The sequence below is a fragment of the Glycine soja genome, chromosome 8, assembly GCF_004193775.1.
Source record: "Glycine soja cultivar W05 chromosome 8, ASM419377v2, whole genome shotgun sequence".
Taxonomy (NCBI): domain Eukaryota; kingdom Viridiplantae; phylum Streptophyta; class Magnoliopsida; order Fabales; family Fabaceae; genus Glycine; species Glycine soja.
In genome coordinates, this window is record NC_041009.1 from 40,124,030 (window position 1) to 40,147,872 (window position 23,843).

The 23,843-nt window shown below is 31.7% G+C and overlaps 1 protein-coding gene across 1 annotated transcript; it reads right to left on the reverse strand.

The window, feature by feature from the left end:
* Nucleotides 1-3,586: 3,586 nt before the first annotated feature.
* On the reverse strand, nucleotides 3,587-12,677 carry LOC114424534 (uncharacterized protein At3g06530-like). Its single transcript, XM_028391392.1, has 14 exons — nucleotides 12,578-12,677; nucleotides 12,392-12,463; nucleotides 12,165-12,220; nucleotides 7,576-7,956; nucleotides 7,238-7,332; nucleotides 6,970-7,119; nucleotides 6,685-6,841; nucleotides 6,389-6,522; nucleotides 6,109-6,190; nucleotides 5,837-6,017; nucleotides 4,362-4,433; nucleotides 4,109-4,180; nucleotides 3,899-3,967; nucleotides 3,587-3,822 (listed from the first exon to the last, which is right to left on the reverse strand). The coding sequence occupies exons 4-14, from the start codon at nucleotides 7,712-7,714 to the stop codon at nucleotides 3,714-3,716; spliced, it is 1,260 nt and encodes a 419-aa protein (XP_028247193.1). The 5' UTR covers nucleotides 7,715-7,956; nucleotides 12,165-12,220; nucleotides 12,392-12,463; nucleotides 12,578-12,677; the 3' UTR covers nucleotides 3,587-3,713.
* Nucleotides 12,678-23,843: the final 11,166 nt, after the last annotated feature.

Consider the following 23,843-nt stretch of genomic DNA (forward strand, 5'->3'; position numbering starts at 1 on the left):
TAAAGTTCATAAGAGATTGGGTCGAAAGAAGTGAAGGAGATGGTTGAGAATGATGCCAATAGTTTAATGAGGAAGCTATATTTTTTATATGATCTGATTTTTTTACGAGTGCTTGCATTAACAAAGCAAGATGTGGAGATTCGACGAGAGGGCGATTGAGAAATAAGCCTTGAAAGCCTTCTTTTATGGGCATGCATGGGCCTTGAAGAATGGGAACAGGGAGATAATTTCTTTTCATAAAATATTCACTTTGTTTTATTCATTAATTGCAAGAATTTTCTGCTGAAACTTTGGTCTTTAGCAAAGATGGTTCTTAAGAAAGTTAAATGAATCTGTATAGCCAACTTCACACTTCCTAGAATTATACTTTGTTTTTGTTTTTGTAAGAATTTTCAGGTAAATTTAATTTTTAATTCTGGCCAACTTTTAAATTATGGCATGTACTAAAGTAGACGACTTATGTAAGTGTAACCACTATTTGTGAAATTGAGCGAGGAGATCTAAGCAATCAGTTAGGACAATGTCTGTGAAGATGCCATAATAAAAGGGAAAAAAACATTAAAATTCAATAAAATGTGCTTGCTTTATGTATTGTTATATTCTTAAGACTTAAAATGTTTAAGATTTTATGATAAATGACTGAATTTTGTTATAGATTTCTCATAATTTTTTTTGTTGTTTCGAATTTTTTATATATTAAAATTTTTATTTTGAATTTTTGTCATTAGTAAAATGATGATGTTTCACTTTACAAATTGTTATTTTCAACATTATTCACAGTCGTGATGATTTTACGTCATCACTTCAAAAATAACAATGATTCAACAAAAAATTTAATATATCATAAATTCAAAGCAATAAAAAAATTATTAAAAATTTAGAACAAAATTCGATCAATTTATTATGAATGTTAAACATATTTAAACTTATTTTTAGCAATTAAGATGCTTGTGATTTGAATCTATTCGGTGTGAGCATATATAGAGGAAAGCAAGCCATGATAAATGCAGGGTCCCGAGCTAGCTTAGACCATAAACAAAATAATCGCATGGTCATATATATAATGTATTCCTAGCCGTTAAGTACAAAAGAATACTGAATTTAAGTTAAATTTGTGATAAAACTTGTATGTGTAAGAGTTATAAATGACAATAAATAATATTTGTAATTTTGATAAATTAGTACAAACTTGATGGGTTGTTAAGAACCAGACATAATCTTGAGTTTGAGACAAATTAATATAATTTTTTGTATGTTTCCTTTTATTGCTTTACTTAATAAAGGACTTGAATTTATTTTTAGATCTTATATTTTGTTTTGATTTATCAAAAAAAATGTTTTTCTCATTGTCTGATAAAATTTGTATTAAAACCTTCTTTGTTTGTTTTTAGGTTTATCTACATCAAATAATAAACATGTTTTCAATCTTAGAAAAAGTTTTAAATTTTTAAAAACACAATTCAACTTCCTTCTTGTGTTATTTGTTTCTACAATACACACACATACAAGATTATTTTGGTAATTCTATGAGTAGCGGGTACTAAAATATTCACCCTCACCCCATTAACTAATGGATAGCTGAAATATCCGTATATGTGGGTAGCAAATATCCATATACACTACCCATTTCATATCCATTGAGGATTTTATCCACAACTAACTATCGATGCGGATTTTTTTGTCATCCCTACCTACAAGGTCCCAATCTGTACAACCCCCACTTAATATTGGGCCAGAGACGGCACTAGCCCAAGATCATAGTTTTTATCAACGGTCTAAAACATATATTTTTAATTTACTCGACAATGACTATGATTTAAGGATGACAAAACAAGTCCAACACAACATGCCAACTCACCAACCCATTTATTTTAATCAAGCCAAGTTAATATTTTCAACCTGTCAATCCACTTTAACCCGTCCCTTCTTGATATGTCAAAAATCAAGTTGAGGGAAAAACGGGGTGGGGCAACCCGTTTCTTTAAAAAATATTAATATATATATTTTTTGATATTTTATGCATATTATTAATTTTTATTCCATTTATTTTTTAGTCTAAATAAATTATTATTTAAAATTTAATGTAAGGGTAATAACGAGGGACAGCCGCACTTGGTAGTCTTCAATTTTATTACTAATATTTTTCTTTTTTTTCTTCATTCTTCCAATGCTTTTTTTTTTATTCTAATACTTCTTATATTGAGTTTCACTAGAGTTTTTCTTGGATATGCTTTTGAGATGTAGCATTTGTTTATTTTCCAATAATCCAAAAATGATTTTCTTTTTAATGGTTCTTGGCCATTATTGTGGTATAAAGATAATTTGGTGAGTGATATAAATCAATCTTAATTTTTTAATTATTAAGATTTTTTTTGTAAGAATTATGGTTAAAATATATAAATATAAATTTTTATTACAAATTTATGAGTATTCTTAGTGGTGAGTGCATGAAGCATAGATCAATTAATGTAGGGTCATTCAAATTTAACTTCTTAATTCCTGTGTTAAATATTAAAAGAAAGAAATTTATAATCCAATGGTGATATTATTCGGACAGCTTGACAAAAATTGTCGTCATTTAAAAATATTTGTGATTTTCACGCATACACACAAAATCTTTTTTCTTTTGTGACATATAAAATTGATTATTAACATTCATAATATTCACTCTTTAAAAAATTGTTTAGATTGTCTTATGTACAAATACATGTTTTTTTTATTATTTAGAAAAACATATAACCATGAATATTTAATATTAAATTTAACGGAAAATTAATTATTGAATTAACTCAGTTTATAGTTGTCCCCCAAGGTATCCCAACTCTATTTCTGGTAATGACTCATTCTCTCACATTCATGGAAAAGTGAAAAAAAAAAGGCTATTCAATATATTACAAAGATATTCCACCAATATGTGAAAATGTGGGTATCAGCAATGCAAAACTGAACCAAAATAGTGTGATGTTCTAACGGCCTTTCTACATCGGTTATGACGCGTGGTGGTAACCCGGGGTCGTTGAATCACAACATCGGTTTTATGACCGTCTTTGAAGGCCGGCTTTTCTACATCGGTTGTCTAGCTACAACCGATGTAGAATGGGTTGATATCTACATCGGTTATCAGTCAACCGATGTAGAAAGTGAAAGATTTCTACATCGGTTATAGTTCAACCGATGTAGAATGACTAGATATGGTACGTGGCTACATCGGTTATCAATCAACCGATGTAGAAAATAAAAGCTTTTTACATCGTTTATCATAAAACCGATGTAGTATGAGGAGATTTTCTACATCGTTTATCACCAAAACCGATGTAGTATGAGGATGTTTCTACATCGGTCTACAGTCAACCGATGTAGAATTTGAAGAGCTTTTACATCGTTTATCGCATAACCGATGTAGAATGAGGATATTTTCTACATCGTTTATAATTGAACCGATGTAGAATATGCTGATTTTTTTTTTAATTTTTGGAAATTTATAAACCCAGGTTAAATTAGTACAAGAAAAGCTATGAATTGAAATACAGTACAAATAATGAAATTCAACAAAATATTGAAAAGCTATGAATTGATCTATCTTGCTCACTCCTTTTAAGAATGTTTGTACCAATGATGTAAAAAAAATAAAATAAAAAAGACTGAATTTTTTTTACAAGGCTCTAATTTAAATCATGCCCCAAAGTTTAGACAAAAGTTTGATCTGCTCAAACCTACTTCTCATGGAGATCTTTGATTTGTTTTTCCAAATCACCATCAAGAACAAGTTTCTTCCTTCTCCTTAGAGCAATTTGAGATTCATATTCCATCAATTGCTCCCCACTGTTATGTCCAAGTAAACCAAGTATCAGAAACTATAAAATCTCAAGTAAAATTTGATGTCAAATTGTAAACGTACTTATGATCATCTTTGTCACTGTTAGTGCCAGAGGTAGGTGCAAAGCCTTTAATAACATCAAGCTTGTCTCTACAGAAGAAAGAAACAAAAATAAGAGTAGATTCATTTCAGATAATTCTTTGCAATGATCAAGAATAATTATGGACCAATCAATCATGAAGCATAAATTGAAAATTGGTCCCACATCAAGTAACAGTCCAAGTAACTTACAGGATCTTCAAGTGTTGTAATTGAGACAGAAAATCGGGAACTTCATCCTTTAAGCTATTATTTGATAAATCCCTGGAAAGCAAATAATTAAGTTGCCCCTTTAGATATATTTAAATCTTGACACATGTACCAAATGACATATTGATTGTTGACACATAATACAAAGCAAAAAAATAAATTAATTAAAATAAGAGGTTTTTTCTGCAGGTCTCATCATTATTGAATCAGGAAAAATAAAATAAAATAAACTCACAAATTCTCCAGCATGGTGAGATTTAAAATTGAAGGGTCTATCTTTCTTGACAATCCACTCGAAGATAAATTCCTGCATGTTTTACACAAATCCACTTGAAGATAAATTTTGTTTTACACGCCCAGTCATTATTATAGGTTAAATATGTTTTTATTTTTAATAAATATTTGATTTTTATATATATTTTTTAATAAATTTATGTTTTACATTAAATTTTTAGTAAAATAATAATTTTTATTTTTGATCTTTAACACTTATTTTTAATCCTTCATAAATTATATAATTTTGTATTTAATTCTTGATAATTTTTTTTATTGATTATAGAGAGTCTCTACTAGAGACTTGTCTTTATACCAGGATGTATTATGGTACATAAAGCAACTTCACCTGCCGGCTAGAACCTTCCTAGGAAGAGAGTATAATTACAATTAGTGTTTTTGCACTGACAACATTCATGGCTTTATCTTTATAGTCCAAAAGGAAACACCAGCCAAGAACTCTTATCACAATCTCGTCAGCGCTCAGCAAGGCAAAAAAGCAATAAAAAATACAACAGCAAGGCCCATGTAGCGGGAAGAGAAAACAGTTGGTCAAGTGAGTGGTTCAGTGAATCAATCCTAGCCTTTTAGATTAAAGGAGAAGCAAGGAATAGGATTTGGTGAAATATAAAATTTGACACTTAATGTCAATTGGTCATATATACATAACAGAAACACATGCACATGCACACCAAAGCCTAAAGCTGCAATTTAATAAAATACTCCAAAATAAAGTGTCATATTGCTTAGTTTGGAATTTATCATAATTTTTTATTTCATGTTTATCGAAGAATTCATCTAGAGGAAATAAATAAGGACAAGAAGAAAACAAGCAACCATTCTAGAACAATAATAATAAAAGAAATAGAATAACACATATCAAAACAGCTCTCAAGTGAAAACCCATAATTACAAAATTTATAAGCAATATAATTGATTAGCATTTCCATCTTGAATAAAAATAGGATTATTCAACTGTCAAGTTAAGGTTCCATCCTACAGTTTATGCATTGGTTCAGCACCATTTTAATTATCAGTTGTATATATTCCCTATATGCCATCTACCTAAATTTCCATTTCTTTCTCGTCCCACCCTTAATTTACTTTCCCCTTCCCTATATGACTTTATTTGTGTCATGCATCCCTCCAATCCTTATGAACTTTGAGTTTTGACAATGGGGACAATGAATAGAAACAGAACAGTTATTTCCCAGCAACAGCAACTGAACATCATTTAGATTTTAAAAAGGAAAGGGGAAAAACTCTGTCCAAATGCTTCTCTCCACATTAAGAAAATCTAGCTAATTTCATCAACAGAACAAGAAAGCATGGTCATATTGATAAGCAGCAGCTAAGACAATGAATATAACAAATAGTTCTAAGGTAATAATATTGGTGCCATTGAAATGAGAATTGTCATAGTAACATCATAAATACCTTTTTTCTATATCTTGAGGTACCAAGATGTTTCGAGGCTCCAAGATGTTTGGACAGGGTGAGCTAAAAGCAGATGCAAACAATGAAGGAAGAAATTTCTTGTCGGACAATATGAATGTTTTTTGTTGATCCATCAATGCCAAAACATCACCCAAAAAATGGATCCACGTTGCATTATTACCTGTTCTTACCAATTTAGAAATTTATAAAGTGACAAGGTAAAATTAATTAGGCATTGAGGGCTACATCAAATTATTCAGACAATAGAGTACCATTTTTCTTGCCAGAACGCTCAACATGACACCACAATGTACGCAATGAATCAATACAACTCATGGCAGCAACCCTTATAGACTGGAAGAAAAATAAAAAAAATGCAAAGAAATCATTTGAGCTGATAACATCTTTTCAAAAACAAAGAAAACGGCAAAAAAAAGTAATAGAGGATATACCACCAAGAAAACCATTTGTCAACAATTATAAATTGGCGGTGTGCAGAAAAGGACAAAAATATACACAACGTCAGAGAGTAAAGCTAACAAAGAATCATACCTGATTATCACTCGCAAATGGAACAAGAACAGAAGGAAATTCAGCTAAAAGTTCAATTTGCCATTTATCTTGCGACAGGCTACAAAGAAATGCATAACATTGAAGACTTTCAACCTGAACTGCAGCAGTAACACCTGTAGAATGAAAGATTCAACCAAAAAATATGCCAATTGAACTTTATCTGACTTCTGATTTTGAACGAAAAATGTTAACTATAGAATACCAAAACAATTTGTAAATATCAATTCCAAAGGAACACAACATTAGCCAAGTAAAATATAATAAGTGTAGAGCACCTTCATCTGTGAAAAACTTAGATAAGAGGCGGGGAGGTGATATTTTGCACTGTGCTGCTAAGTAATGGAGGTGTTCGAGGAATGTATGCTTCAATTTAGAGGAAGCAAAAAATACAAACAGATCCCTTATCTTGTTGACCCACTTATCATCATCATGCTGCATTTTGTAAAAGGTTAATATCCAACAAATGTTGAAGGTGAGAATCTAACAACAAATTCCAAGAAGGAAAGCAGGTTCATTAGACAATTGATAAAAGGATTACAAATAGTAAAGGAATTACTAACAAGCAGAATGTCAGAAGGTAGTACTGATATTAGTTGTGCTAGCCTCCAAAATATGCAAATCATAACCTTCACATTTAGATGTCTCAGCTTGACATACAAAAGCTCATTAAAGAATGCACTGCAATCCCAGTCTAACACTTCAGGCTTGAACTGCAAAACAACCCGAATTCCCAACAATCAAAACAAAAGTAAAAAATTAGCTTCTCATTACAAAAAAAATAAAAAAAAATGAAATAAAAGCACCAATATGCTAGTAAATCATTTGTACCTCATCCAATGAGGCATCACCAGCTGTCATTGATGTTTCCCACTCAGCCTTTAGAATAGGAAATACACATTCAAATAGTGTATAAATGTCTTCATCTTTGATCAAAAGAAAAAAGTCAATATTTACCATTCCTTGATCCCATCTTTTGTAATTTTTTTACAAAGAAATCTAATACAGAGAATAGAAAAGTACAACTAGGGGAAGTAAAATATACTTCAAACATTTATTTCTAGCTTATTTTTTTAAACATTACTTTTTTAGTCATTATACGATATAAGATATTTATGTATTAGTTATCAACTATTTCTGAAAAATATTAAAGAGAAGGGGAAACAAACCTTTTGGTTTTATCAAAAGAGACTGCAAAAGAACAAAAAAGAAGAGTGTCTTTGACAACTCCAAATCACTGCAGCTTTCAACAAACCAAGCAATATGCTCTTTGGGGTGGACCATGAAATTCTTAGCCATGTTATTCATAGTCTTCAAGTTAATTGAAGATAAACTTCCAGGTATCAATGTCTGCAATAATAGTAATTTATGGAACAACAAACTTACAATCCAAATAAAATTCCTATTAACTTACATACCTAGATAGATGGCTGCGGTAATGGAAGCTTCAAATACTATCAATTTTGTCGTGGGTTAACCAACAAAGTCTGAATTGTCCAATACAAAACTCGTAAATTGTAGCCACGGAAACCACAACAATGTGTAGACAGCTGTGAAGCACAACAGATTATACATCGTTTATCAGCAGTTGATGAAAATTTAAATCAAATCATACATTGCTAACTCAATTGACAAACAAATTTTATGATAATACAAGTGCTGAACCATATACAGAGGTGCATACTTTTACGGCAGGAGATTTGTAAGATGAAACTGCAAATAACATGACTTGGTATTGGCTTGTTTGTGTTAGCTAATTATGCTGTATATTTACCATGTCTTTGTCATTTCTTGTTAGTTATTATAGACATAGTCAACGTACATAAGAAAGAACAATAGTAACCAAACAAAAATCAGCAGGCTTTAAAAAAGTGTGTGGAAGAGATCAACTGTTCGGAGTGGGAGAGTTTTGCTTTCCATCCCAACCCTTTAATTATCCTTGTCTTTGAACGCTATATCAAGTAATTTCTACTATTTTGGGTTTTACTTGAAATGATTTTTGGGCATGGATTTGCTGGAGCTAAAGAGAGTACAATTGTTGGCAATACTTAAGGCAAGAGTGGGATGGAACAAATGGTCAAACTGAATGAGATGGTAAAAACTTCACAAGGTGTGCCAAATTGTATGCTTTATACATAAGTGTAATACCAATTCAAATACTAACATGTTAATCGTAAAATTAAATTAATAATATCTTAACTAAATGATAAGAACAACATCATTTTCACCCAAAAAAAGAGAACAAGAACACTATGTAAAAAAAATGGTTCATTATAATATGATTATTCATATACTATGGCACATTTCTTCACATCAGAGCACAGGCATTGTAATGTACAGGCAAGTAACAGAAGCCTAAACAAGAAAAGAAAACAGGAAACACAACTGGTAAATAACCTGTTCATAGGTGTCTAATTGGTTCTATTAGAAGAGACTAATAATAATCTTAAACTACCTAATAATTAATCTTAACAACACAATAACCGATCATGTCATTAACAAGTTTTGTGGGATAGTTATATATAATTTTTTCCGTAAAATATGTTTTTAATTTCTCATAAATTAGTATGATATTATCAACTAGTCAATGTTTCAATGTTATGTAATTAGGTAATATTGTTATTTTATAGTAAAAATTAAAAGTGGTAAAAAAAATAGAGATTTTGATCGGTTAAAATTTACATTAGGGATTAAAAACATAAATTCAAAAAATTTAAAAGAAAAAATATTATACTTTTTTTATTGCTTTTCCCCAGCTATCTCAAAAAATAATAACTTATTCATTTAAAATTCCACTTTTTAAGCATAGTAATAGAACGAGGTTTGAATTTATAATTTTAAACAAACTATTTTAGTTCAATTTTAGTAGCTTCACAAATTCTCCTTTTATTAACAATAAAACTTCTCGGTGCGATTAATAATTAAGAGGAGAATGCTTCAGCAATTGGAATTTGAAAGTTTGCAAACTATAATCATGGTTAGTTAAGCCTCGTGAATCCATTAATATAAAAAAAATGCATCTTTTTTGTTAGAATAAAAAAATATATGTATCTATTAGTAATCATAATTCTGAGAAAGTCTCATAGTTATATGTATTTAGCTAATGGAAAACTTCAATTTTTAATTAAGAAAATTGAAACTCAAATTTTGAGAAATCTTAAAGATGTGTTTGCATTACTGTCCATACATCGCTGGAGGCACTTTTTATATAGAAAGAAATTGTGTTATTGACGTTCAATCAAATTTTTTTAATAGAAATTCAAACTCGCACCTTTTAACTTCTGGAACCACATCGTTAACAAATGCCTGCATTTTTTTATGGTAACTTATTAACTTGTGCATTAATTATGTTAGTTTGGATGTGTGGAGGAGAAATGAATGGGAGAAAATTGAAAAAACAATATTTGAATTAAAATAGAAAAAAGAGAAGTGAGATTTAAATAAATTTTTATTTTTTTTCTTTTTATTTAAATATAACTAAACCATCCCTTAACGCCAAGGACACAAGTTTAATTTATTTTGAAGTTGAAAAGACTAATTTTAGTAGAATTAACTTTAATTTAAAGTAATAAATAATTGACATAAAAATATAAATTAATTTTTAAAAAGTGTAAAAGAATGAGCACAGAATCAATCAGCTGAAACATGATTATAATAAATAATCTTGATAAAAATATTTTACCCTATTTTCTATCTCTGTATAAGTTGCTTTGTAATAATTCTGATTTCTCATGTAGATTGTTCTATAGAATACAAATGGGGGAAAAACTAGAAGATTTTTTATTTTGAGATAGAAAAAGCTAAAAGACAAGCAGTTACATATACTAGGAAACCAGGTTCTAGTATGTGAAACTCTAATTAAGTTTCACCCGGATCAAATAAATTTCATTGTTATTAAGCAACACAACTAAGATGTGTCAACTAGGTTCTCTCTTATTCCCCTCAAACTCCAGCGGTTAACTAACAACGTGTGGTTGCAAAGAACCGACGATAGTCTAAACAAACAGGGATTTGTGTCAGTACTTACTGTCATTTTCTAACCAATAACTTGTCATAGCTTATTTTGCTTTGCGCAAACGAGAGTCACACCATTTCATTTCCAGCAATGTAAAATCTTTCTACTCCATTTTTTTCATTTTTTTTTGCAAAACATGGCAATCTTCATCGTGTTTTTCTCCACACCCTAGCAATCTTCATTGTCATTTTCTACACCGTCTTTGAAAAACCTTCCCATTTACGATTTCATTTCCCTTAACTTTCGCGTGCTCTTCCCGTCTTTGAAAAACACTTAATTTTCACACACTCTGCTATGTGCCTTACCTCATTCAGAACCGTAAGGTTATTAAAGACCCAACCTCTTACAATGTCAATATCAGAGGAATCAAATCAGCTGATACAGCAACAGATATCAAGAAGGCATACCACAAGGCAACTCTCCGACATCATGCAGACAAGGTTAGAATCTTATGTGCCTGCATTATAGTTATCTTAGTATGAGCTTTTGGGTATAAAGGCGAGCCACCCTCATTTTTAGCTTTCAAAACTATTGTACTTAGGAAACTTTATTTTATCTGTTTCTGGTTTGAATCTAGGCTGGTTAGTTGTTGGCTAGAAGTGAAGTTGGAGATGAAGGCCAACTTTGGAAGGAAATTTCACAGGAGGTGTACAAGGATGCTGATAAGCTTTTCAAAATGATTGGAGAAGCATATACTGTGCTTTCAGATCCAGCCCAAGGTTATACATATGATTTTTCTACTAGTTAATGAATCTGAATTCATTATTAAGTATAGTTTGAGAATACGAGCTGGGTGGGCAAGAGAGAGATAGTTGACAAATAATGATTGAATATATGAATGGCTTACTGTGCTATCTTCCTAGCATTAACATGCTCTATTAAAATGCTCAAGTTCACTCCTGTCTGAAAACACTTATTTTTAAGCTGGAACAAAAATATTATATGCTGCTAGCCTTTTGCAAACAGAGCTAACAAGTAGTCAGTTAGTAGTTTGAATTATGCTCAAGTTCACTCTTGTCTTAAAACACTTATTGGTATGTCTGAATGACTGCATAGTTAGATTGCTTCTCTATATTTCAGTTGTGGTTCAGGACAAAGCCTAACTATTGACACAAAATTAAAACTGATGGATGTATATGCAGATCCAAACATGAAAGCACAATTGGATTGGGAAAGTCATTACAAAGGATTATACTTGTCACTGGATTATCCCACTTGTAAATCATATAATTGTCACTTGTCACTAACAAAGGATTTTTATATATGGCGAGGATTAAATATAAGATTTCTAACTAAAAAGACAGTGGCATTCATCATGGGGAGAATGTTGAGGATCTACTAAGTTTCGTAAGTCTTCCTTTTATCTATTTTTTCTACTTTGTCAATTAAAAGTATGGATTACAGGATTACAAGCTCCAGAAAAATAATGTAAAAGTGGAATCCATGAACTAATAAGCATGTTTTGCAGGCATGGAAAAGTTGGAACGAGCGGACAACTATATATATTGTAGATCCATCATTAAACAAGAATTCACAAAATGAAATGATGAGATGTATCCATATTGGTTTACTTTGTGTTCAAGAAAATTTAGCGGACAGACCAACCATGGCTACCATTATGCTCATGAATGCTAACAATGTAACCCCAACCAAGGACAACACACAGTTGCTAAGAATTAAAATACAAAAAACCAGAAAGATTGTTGAGACACATGATCAAAAAAAGTGTGAAATTAGTCATACCTTATCAAAAGCACTACGAACAATGTTAAGCGAAGGAAGCTCACGATGTCATCCCTCTGCAATTACAGCACTAGATTAGACAAAAAGCACAACACTATAAACACAATAAAACAACCAAAAATGCTCTGAACCCCTGTTGCAGTAGTGTGCAAATCAAATCAATTAGCATAACCTATGATTATACTTTTAAAAATTGAAATCATTTTTAAAAAAAAAATTAAAACTACCTGAAGTTGAGTCAGATTGTTGAGCCTAAGGTGGAGGTTTTTGAAGTTCAAGAGGGTGGCCAACCACGTTATCTGCCTCATTTCGAAAGTTTAAAAACTAAGTATTTTTGTTAGTTAAAATTGTAAAAGGGGTACAGAACTAAAAGGAGTATTTTACTAGAAGCTGATCTCAGAAAGATGTACTACCTTTGTGAGTGGTAACAGAAGTTACATTGGCGGCATGAATGGGAACTCAGGCACAAACGGACGAGGAGCGCGGAGCACGGCAAACGGAGGAAGGTATGGTGGCAGAGGAGAGAAGTTGCTGCTAGGGCAAGCGTGTCATGGGAGATTTCGAAGAAGTGATCGAATACGTGCACGCCCGAATCCAAAAGACACACTCACGTGTGTGGCACGTGCAGGAACTCTCTCTGTACAAAGGCGGTTATTGGGTCATGACCGTCTTTGTATGTTTATGGGCAACATACAAAGGCGGTTTACTTGTCACACCCGCAGTAGAAGAAAGGGTGTAAATTACGAAAAACCCATCGCGCCGTAATAACAAAGACGGGTGTCCGCGACCGTCGTAGTAAGTTTCATTTTATTTACAAAAATGCCATCGAGACACATTCTAAGGCGGTTCTAGGGAACCGCCTTAGAATGTGCGACGTAAAAAAATGGCACCATTACCTTCTCAACAGGCAGTTAGTGATTAAAACAGATCATCGAAGTTTGAAGTATATCCTTGATCAGAGGTTGACCAATGCTTTTCACCAAAAGTGGTTAGTGAAGTTAATGGAGTTTGATTTCACCATTGAATACAAGCAAGGTCGTGAGAACGTAGCGGCCGATGCTTTGTCATGAATGGGAGAGGTTGAATGTCAGGCTCTCACTGTTCATTCTTTGGAATCTGATTTGGTGGCACTAATCAAACAATCTTGGGTCACGGATGCCGGATTGCAAAAGTTGATCCTGGAACTACAGACCAATGCAGGGTCCCAAAGACATCATACTTGGCAGAATGATGAATTGCGTAGGAAGGGAAGGTTGGTGATTGGCCAAGATGTTCAGCTCTGGGAGGATATTTTAAAATGGTTGCATTCTTCAGCTACTGGTGCCCATTCGGGCAAAAATGCTACTATCCAACGGAGGAAGGCAGTGGTTTATTGGCGAGGAATGAGTAGAGATGTGAAAGCATTCATCCAACGCTGCTCAATCTGCCAACAATGTAAATATGACACTGCTGCTTCCCCCGGTTTACTTCAGCCTTTGCCTATTCCAAATCATATTTGGCAGCATATAACCATGAACTTCATCGACGAATTACCTCCTTCTTATGGTAAAAATGTTATCTTTGTTGTTGTGGATCGATTAAGAAAAGCTACTCATTTCATGGCGTTATCTCATCCCTACAAAGCAAGCAACGTGGCTCAATCCTTCCTAGATCATGTCTTCAAACTTCATGGTTTTCCTGACTCTATCATTAGCCATAGAGACCCTATCTTTGTTAGCAACTTCTGGCAAGATCTTATGGCTTTTCAGGGTGTTCAAGTGCAACTTTCCTCAGCTTATCATCCATAAAACGATGGTCAGTCGGAGGTAGTGAATCGTTGCTTAGAAACTTACTTGTGATGCATAATGGCTGATTCTCCACAAAAGTGGTCTAAGTGGTTGCCATTGGCAGAATGGTGGTACAATACTACTTACCATACTTCTATCTGTGCCACCCCTTATGAAATAGTCTATGGGCAGCCACCACCAACCTACTTACCTTATCTTCTCGGTGATTCGAAGATTGAGCTAGTTGATAGAAGTTTACTCAAGCACGAGGAGATGTTAAAGCTACTGAAGTTTCACCTCCGAAGAGCTCAAGACCGAATGAAGCAGTTGGCTGATAAACATCGCAGTAATCGCCAATTTCAGATAGGGGATTTTGTTTATGTTAAGCTTCATCCCTATCTTCAAGTCTTTGTTTTTCATCGGGTTAATGCTAAATTGGCACCTAAGTTTTATGGCCCCTTCCAGGTGCTGGATCGCATTGGCACTGTGGCTTATCGACTTGACCTTCCCGTTGGATCTCGCATTCATAATGTTTTTGATGTTTCTCAACTCCGGAAGCATGTCGACATTGTGGTTACTACTACAAATATTCCTGCCAGCACTGATGCAAGCTTTGCTTCGCGTGAACCAGAGTTATTTTGGATAGAATGACTATCAAATGGGGCAACCGAGCTGTTACTAAAGTTCTAGTAAAGTGGAAACATCAACTTTCGGAGGATGCCACATGGGAGTTTTACTTTGATCTTTTGCAGCACTATCCTTCCTTCAATCCTTGAGGTCAAAGATATTTTTGAGGGGCGGGTAATGATAAGAGAGAATAAATAGCAATTATGAGAAAATAAATAGAGATTCAGGGAGACAAATTGGGATTGGATTGACAAATAAATAGAGAATAAATAGGAAAAATTGAGTGAGAGTAAATTCTGTCAGGGAGACAAATTAGGGATTGGATTGACAACTAAATAAGAATGTGTTTGGATGGAGAAATTTAAAATTCTAGAGAATTTTAAATTTTGAGAATTTCAAATTCTTCAATTTAAATTCTTTCATTTCTAAAATTTTGTGTTTGGATAAGAAATTAGATTTCTTCATTTTTAAAATTTTGTGTTTGGATAATGAAATTAAATTTCTTCATTTTCAAAATTTTGTGTTTGGATAAGGAAATTGAATTTCTTCATTTTTAAAATTTCTTATTTTGATAAAATAATCAAATGCATTCTCTTTTAAAATTTTATATTTTAATAAAACAAATTTTTAATAAAATAATTATTTTTTTCATTAATAAATTCTATGTACTATTTGTCGAGTGTGATATTCCAATAAATATGTACTATTTTAATCTATTTCAATTAAAAATATATAATTTAACTATTTAAATTATTATTTCATTTACGACACACTACACCACTCACAACATAAACAATATTTAGTATCATTTTACCTTAGAATGTTATTTAGAAGTCTATAGATGAAACTTGTTTTTTTGCCAAAGTCATTGGTCAGTAATGCAATTACACCAAAAAAAACTTAGACGGAAATAAAATCTAGTCACAAAATAAGTCCAACTTGTAAAATAATTCTGAATTTTCTAATTGCATTTGCTTCAACATAGGAATTCCTTCACATATTTTCTGCAAAAGAAGACATAATGTTAAGTATCACTAAACAAATCATATCTGTTAAAACATAATTTGTTATATAAAATGAAAGATATAAATGTAAAACATAATTATACAACATCAACATACTTGTCATGATATCAAATGTACCTGTAATTTGACATCAAGGCATAAATGATAAGATGTAATCCTCTTTCTCACCCAATGGAAGAGCTTTTATAATCGCAAACTTAATGGGATTTTCTGTCAACCAATCAATTGTTGTATGTCTAAGTGCACCATTAAAATTAGGTATATTATCTAGCTCACTCACCACTTCATGTACCACTTCTTGAGCTTCTTTTATCTCCATCTTTTTTTTGTTCTCCATCTTCTTCTTAGTCACTTCAACAAATTCTTTCAATGACTCGGCTACTTCTTTCATTGAGGAAATCATCCCTTCTTTCTCTCCACTCTTACTTGGGCGAATGTTTTTTCTCGTGGCAGAACTTGATCCCTCTAAGTCAAAACTCACACTATGAATTACTTCCTCTTCATTTGTTTCTTTGCTCATGATATCATCTGCATCTAATGCATTTTCTGCTCCGAGTCCAGTAGCTCTATCCTTTGCACATAGGTCAACAATATCATCCCAATTAGGAATGACTTTGAATCGAAATCGTTTGGCCTCTTCATGTAACTTGAAAAAAAAATAGAAACATGTTAATAACAACATAAATAATAACTACTATTGAATAAAATTAAAAGATAATTGGCTACCTTAACATATTCATTTCATGCAATTTCATTTTCAACGGTAATCATGTACTTTGTGCTATCCCAATCAAATCCACTTTGACTAAGAATGTCACTCACAATTCCATACCATGTTCTCCAAAGCTTAAAACGATTCTTAACATTATCTGCCATGAGGTGAACTCCAAAACGCTTGGACAAAATTTGAGCTGCAGTACTATATGCTACTGCTTTCCAATTTCCATCACCTTTATTGCCCAAATTTCTTTAATCTCTAAGCACATCAGCTAGCACACACTCCATTTCCAAGTTCCATGCGAAGTAACTTTTTGTGTCCTCACTAGACATCTTTCTTTTTCCACTTGACTTGTTCTTCACATTGCTTGATTCCATTTCTCTAGACAAAAAAAATAATCTCACATATATAATTACATATATATAAAGGTGAGACATGTCAAATTAGCATTCTACGAAAGTATAAAATTAACTACACATAAAAAGAAAACAAAATCCAAAGTATTATGAAATACAAAAATCCAAAGTATCACACATACATGAGTATAGAGTCAATTACACATAAGAAACAAAATCCAAATCCACTAAAAACATCTCCCTAATCAAAGTTTCTTCTTATTTGATAGGTGGCAAGCATATTCATTGCTAAAGTATCACGAAATCTTGTCCATTCCTTAGTTGCTTGGATAGTTGTGACTTCATCTCCAATATTATTTGTGACTCTTTCCATTTGTTGATTGATTAACTCATTGTCAACAACGGATAAAAGTTCCAAGTCTTGGGCTTCCAAAATTGGATCACTATGTTGTTCATCTCTTATGAAATTATGTAGCATGAAACAAGCATTAATAATTCTTATTTGTGTTTTTATATCAAAAAAAGAAGGAGTTTTTAATATACTCCATCTTTTCTTCAATACCCCAAATGACCTTTCAATAACATTCCTTGCACTTGCATGACGAAGATTAAATAACTCCTTATAGTTTTGAGGAGTGTTTCCGATCCACTCATTAAGATGATATCTAGTCCCTCGATAAGGTGCTAAAAATCCAGAGCCATTTGTATACCCCACATCCACAAGAAAATATTTACCTACAATGGTTAAAAAATATTATATATAAAAATGTGCATATTTCTTTTATATGTTAAATAAAGTTTCATCATTTCATGATATTACCATTTGGTATATGGAGACAATTTTGACGATGCAAAGCATCTCGCAATACTCGAGAATCTCCTGCTGACCCTTCCCACCCGGGCAACACATATATAAACCTTAAATCTGGACCACAAACTCCTAAAACATTTGTAGAGATATCACCTTTTCTATTACGATATCTAGGTCTATCTTCTGTAGAAACTGTTACTGGAATATGTATCCCATCAAGTGCTCCAATCGAATTCTACAAACATTTGAAAATAAAAAATAAGTCACAGTCACTTAAAGTACCTTATAATTACTAACAAATGACAAACTTACCTTAAACCATCTCCATTTGTTTTCCACCGAGCCCTCTATATTATACTCATGGAACTTTAAATATTCTTTGCTTACTTTCATTATAGCTCGCAGGACATTCTTGAATTGCCTACTAATTGTTTCCATGGATCTACAATAACTAAAGTGCACAACTCTATACTTTAGGTTGTGAGCAAGGATATGCAAAAACATTGCCACAGCTTCATCTATAGGAACATTTTTTGTTTTTACCAATTGCCCTTTCTCTTGTAAAATTCTACAAAGCTTAAAAATGCCTTTTTACTGACCCTTAATTGTTCAATGCAATCAGTTTCTGTTCCCCTGTATAGACGATTGAGGAAACTATGCCTTTCTAATTCCAAATTTCGGGCAGGTTCCTTAACAAAGTATTTATCATGATACCAAGTCAGTGCATCCAAAAGCATAGTGACAACACTAACAATAATGAAAAATACTTGTTCAAGTTCTTCTTCCTCCTCTTCATCTCTTCTACGTTTTCTTGAAGCAGCCGAAGCATCAACTATACTACTTTCCATTTCTTGACTATCCACATTATATAACTAAAAGAAAAGTAATATAATAACAAAGGATGTTATTAACTTTAATAAAATATTCACAAAAGCTCTATGACAAAGAAAGAAAAAAAGAAAATAACAAATAATATATAATACAAAAAATTATGGGTAAAGTTTTCTTTCCCCTACCTATGAGGCACAACAGAATTTGTATTGAAATCCTAGTGGAACAACAAATTTATTATACATTAAAAAATCCTAGTGCTGACAAGTTTATTATACATTAACTTTTTTATAAAGACAAGCAGCATGGTTATTAAGAAAGTGGAGCATGGTTATTAAGTTTCAGCGGTAATTTATTAAGTTTATTATACACATGACAGTCTGATTTTGTTAACTTTTCCTTGTAAGTTGAAAATTTTGATTAAATGAAAGGTTTTAAAACAACTTCGTAATTATAATTTCAGCTATAACGTCAAGGTTTTTGGATTTTATTTATTTATTTATATTAAGAAAACAAAATGTATCTACAATTTCTCACTTACAATGTCAAAACTCGCGACAAAATGATGATCACAATTGAAAACCTTAGTTATATGCCATGTGGAGATTTAAGCAAATTATAAACACAATCATGACCCACCAATAATTTCTCATCAGCTTGGTTCTGATCTCAGGGTAGAAGTCAAAGTCAAATCTATTTTTTTTTAATTTAAAAATAAACCAGTTGGGTTTCGTGAGTTGTCCTACAACTTGTTTATTTGTTGACTAATATTGCATACCACCGGCTGGTTCAATGTCTCTAATAAACAACCACATTTTGAATATGTATCACGAAGAAATTGACTAAGACCATAAACACATAATGGTCTAAAACTTCCTAATAATTTTTCCTAGCTATGTAGATCAAAATCTAGGGTGAACAAATGTTGGTGTATGAGCACATTCCAAATGGCACTTTGATGGATAGTCTCTCGGGTACTTTCAATTCCTTAACTACTCCGTTACCATGCATGCTAACAAAAACTAAAAAATTAACTATTGACATTTACCCGATAAAAAAAACATACATACTGTATCAGACTCAAATATATAAATAAATAGGGATGGAGTGAAGAGAATTTTTTTTCTATAAATTTATACAATCTCATTTCTCTTGACTATTAACAAGCAAACCTCTTATATGCCCATTTCATTGTAAATCACCACAATTGTTCTTAATACTAAGATGGTTTAACATTCAGTTGTCAATTATAAGCTCCATATCTATTTACCAGATCAATATACTAAAATGGACCTGTTAAGATCATGATTTTAATACAAACTTGTAGATGAATAACAATGGACATACTATTGAGATTTTAATACAATCTCATTTCTCTTGTCAATTATTCTTTCCTAAACTAAAGATATCAAACATATTCTCAATAGTTAGAAATACAAAGTAATGGCTTCTTCTTCATGAACTTGCTGACCCACCTATCATAACTTATTAAATACTATTCTATTACCAGCAAGAGCTTTTACAAAGAGTATGGGCAATCTTCTAACACTTTTTCCCAACTAGACTTTGAACCCTCTCTTCCAACACAATAAGCCCTTTACCCTTCTTCCATCAACATTAATTTAACATTAACATGAAATAAAACGAACCCCACTTATTACAAATAAAAAATATATTCTTAATCATAGATTTAAATATAAAAAACTTCCCCTAAACTGCTTACTATCTTTCACTGTTTCTTCAACTAACAGATCCTAAAAGCTACATCTCTCTCAAAAAACTGGATGATTTATTGCCCCTAAAACAAAGTTTCAAAATGTATAATTTTCGGTTTTGGTTTTTCGTTTTTCATATATTTTAATTTGGTTTATTGTATTGAGAAAAGAAAAGAAAATGATTCAACAATATTCTAACATGATTCCTTCTTTTTTATTGTATCTTTCCCATGCAGGTAAATAAATTAAATTAAGCTTGAAATTCAAAGTGGCATGAGCACATGTCGATCAGTTTTCACTAGTTGCCCTCCCAATCTCCTGTATTGGTTTGCTTTTGTGCCTCTTTTACTTTTTTCTTTTATTTTTCTTTCTTTATTTTTCTTACTCTTTTTTTGTTTCAAATTTAAAATTCAATTCGAAAGAGAACTTTGAACATTGAGGAGGATACCATATGAAAAAAAAAGAATGTACAATGAACATTTGTATTTGAAATTTTGAATAAAATTTTGTGCTGTCTAATGTCTCATTCTTGTGAAGAAAAAAAGTGAATATATTATTCTTTTGTTTCTTTAAAGTTGTATAATATTTTTGCTTTGCTTTTCAACCTTATATGCGCCCACGAACTTTTTGGACGGTTACTTAAAATTTGTACAAGATTAACTAATCGGTTTAATGGTACATTAAAACATTGCATGAATGATTTAACAAGGTTTGATTATTGTACAAACACACTTGAACCACAACTAAGTTAAGGAAAACTTACTCTACCACGAAGAAGTTTATACTCTACCTCTTTGACCTAAAATAATACTACAATACTAGTCAAACCAAGGATCATTTTGCAGATCTTTAGTGTTTGTTTAGCTTGTCAATGACCTCATATACTGCAGCAAACCTCTCTATCTTAAATGATTCCAGTCCTAAGAATTTTTTTAAAAAATGACAATATTCTTTTTTAAAACTCACAAGTCACAATTAGCTCATGTACCTCACTTTGAGATATCGGAACACTGTCTCTATCAATAACGTACCTGTGTTTGTTATCCGTGAATGAAAGGAACAAAAGTGTAACATGGGGAATGGAATTATGGAAACTTCCCATAACTTGAAAGAGCTATATAGTCTTCCTGTTGATATATGGAGTTTGGGATGCACAATTCTTGAAATGGCAACATCAAAGCCTCCTTGGAATCAGTATGAAGGGGTATGATTTTGGATATTTAGAACTAGAATGTATTTGCGTATTTGCTAGGAGCCTATTTGAAGAGTATGAAGGGGTTTTAAATATCACTATAGAAGCAGACCTTGGCTGCTATAGGGGATGTTGTAGTAAATAGCAACTGTAGTTGACAGGATAACAGCTCTATGTAGTTGATTCTAGAAAAGCCCTCTAAACAGAGAGGTTAGGCTTTTTCGGGGGGGCTATTTTTGGGGTTTCAATTTCTAAAGTGAAACCAAATCTACCTGTAGTAGTGAAAATGATAAATAACAAGACTTCAATTTAGAAAATGATGATTGTTGATTGATAATTCTAATCTTGAAAACTTGTATTTGACTTTTTTGGTATCTTCTTCTGTGTTTTGCTTAAGGCACCTACAACTTTTCCTTGTTGTTTATGAATGTCATGAATTTTGAGTAATTTGATGATTTATATGGATATATAGTATATGTAGTAAAAACTATATAAAAAAAAAATTCAAAGTAGTAGCTATCCTGTGATAACAGTTTTGGGGTCGGCTGCTACACACTGCTGCTATCTCTGGGTTTTAAAACACTGATTTTCTCAAACCATATCACCTACTATTTTCTTAATAAGAGAACATGAATAACTAACAATATGTTAATATTATTGCTTGTCGATGTGAATCTTGAGGCATTTCAGGCATATCTCTACTGTTACCAATTTTAAATAAAAAAACTTCCCCTAAACTGCTTACTATCTTTCACTGTTTCTTCAACTAATAGATCCCAAAAGCTACATCTCTCTCAAAAAACCGGATGATTTATTGCCCCTAAAACACATTCTTGAATCTCATATTTATACCATAAAAAAACTAAAAAAACCAACTTCCCTATCACAAACCTACTAATTTCACTAGCTTTCTTTCTTCAGCAAGGATTAACTTATAGGAATTGAATCTTGTTTGAATGAACTATTATCAAAGGAGTCAAATTGCAGGCATCAATAAGAATTAGAAATTCCAGCACAAACTACATAACATATGAAAATAGACAAGAAATAAATGAACACCGTGATTTTTAGATCTACGCCTTATTACGCTTAGATTGAACAATAAAGATAGAAATAGAAATAATAATCATAGGAATAATGAAAAATGAACCATCTATTTGAAAAGTGCATCGATGGAGGCGAGAACTAACCTTGCTTATGATCGGCACCTTTTTCGGAATAATGCAGAGGGAAAAACTGCTGCAAGAGAGAGAGACAAGAGTGAGAAACTTTGCAAGAATGAAGGAGGTTTCCGATGCTGTCAAACTTTCCGTTGCAGTCAAGAATGAAGGAGGTTTTTGATGTAGTCAAGAGTGAGAGTGAGAGAAGAGGCAAGAACTGACCTGTGACCAGCACAAACTTTCCGATGCAGTCATCGGAAACCACCGTCGACAGCTGAGTGCGGAGGTTTTCGGGAGAAGCCAAGAGAGAGAATAGTGAAAGGATGAAGGATGTTTCGAGAAGCTGGGGTATTCTGGCATAAAAGAATTTCAAATTCTTTCATAAAAGGAAGGAATTTGAAATGTTAATATTTAAGTTAACTAAAATCCCTTATCAAAATACTCAAATTTCAATTTCTTTTCAAATTTTTATCCAAACATCTTATTTAATTGAAGAGTAATTAAAATCCTTTAAAAAATTGAATTACCCTATTAAATTTCTCCATTCAAACATACTCTAACTATGTGTTTGGATGAGGAATTTAAAGATTTCTAGGAAATTCAAATTCACAGCATTTTGATTGCTTTGATTTAAATTCCTTTCATTTTGTAAATATTTTGTTTGGATGAGGCAATTCAATTTCTTCAATTTCTTGTATTTTAATTTCCTTGTTTGGATAAAGTAATTCAATTTCAATGAAATTCAAATTTTCATTTTTAAATATTTATTTAAAAATTAAAATTTCAATATTGAATGAAAATAAACATGAGTCATTTTTTAAATAGTTAAACATTCAAAATAAATTTAATGTTATAAAATATATAATAATAAATTTTTTTAATACTTAATAATTAAATAATCAAAATAATTTTAATGCTAAACAATTTTGAATCTTATACAATATTTTTGTAGTAACACAAAAAAACTTGGATTAAACAATAATGCAAAATTAAAAGATGAATGATATGTAATTCTTTATTCTTGTTTAAAAAATTAATTACCAAGTCTTGCAATAATTTTAAAAAACATATTAAAATTAAATAATTATGTAATTTAAGGACAATTATCTCGTACAAGATTCAAATGATATTAATTTCATTGTTCGCACGGGAAGAAAATTCAAATTGTTAATAACGCATCAAATTGTTAATAACGCACTAACGCATAAACACGAATCAACACAAGCATTACAAGGTCTTAATTAATCAAGTTCCAAACAAAGATCTTAAACAAGAATTACAAGGTCCAAATTGAAAAAAAAAAAACGTTCTTCATTCCATAATCTTCATTCATCATCAAGAGTAAAAGGTTGAGGAACCTGAATAATTAACATCCAATGCTACCATTTAGGGGAGAAGAAACAAGATAATATAAGTCACAAGAGGAAAGACAAATAACTAAAGTGAAAATATGAGCTCAATTAGGCATAAAAAAGACA

What these genes read in the sequence shown, in the direction of transcription:
- LOC114424534 (XM_028391392.1), bottom strand. Translation starts at nt 7,714, where the DNA reads ATGAATAACATGGCTAAGAATTTCATGGTCCACCCCAAAGAGCATATT. An exon ending in TCTTTTGATAAAACCAAAAG is followed by an intron (nt 7,333 to 7,575) that starts GTTTGTTTCCCC and finishes TTTTGATCAAAG; the next exon opens with ATGAAGACATTTATACACTA. An exon ending in TTACAACACTTGAAGATCCT is followed by an intron (nt 3,968 to 4,108) that starts GTAAGTTACTTG and finishes TTTCTTCTGTAG; the next exon opens with AGACAAGCTTGATGTTATTA.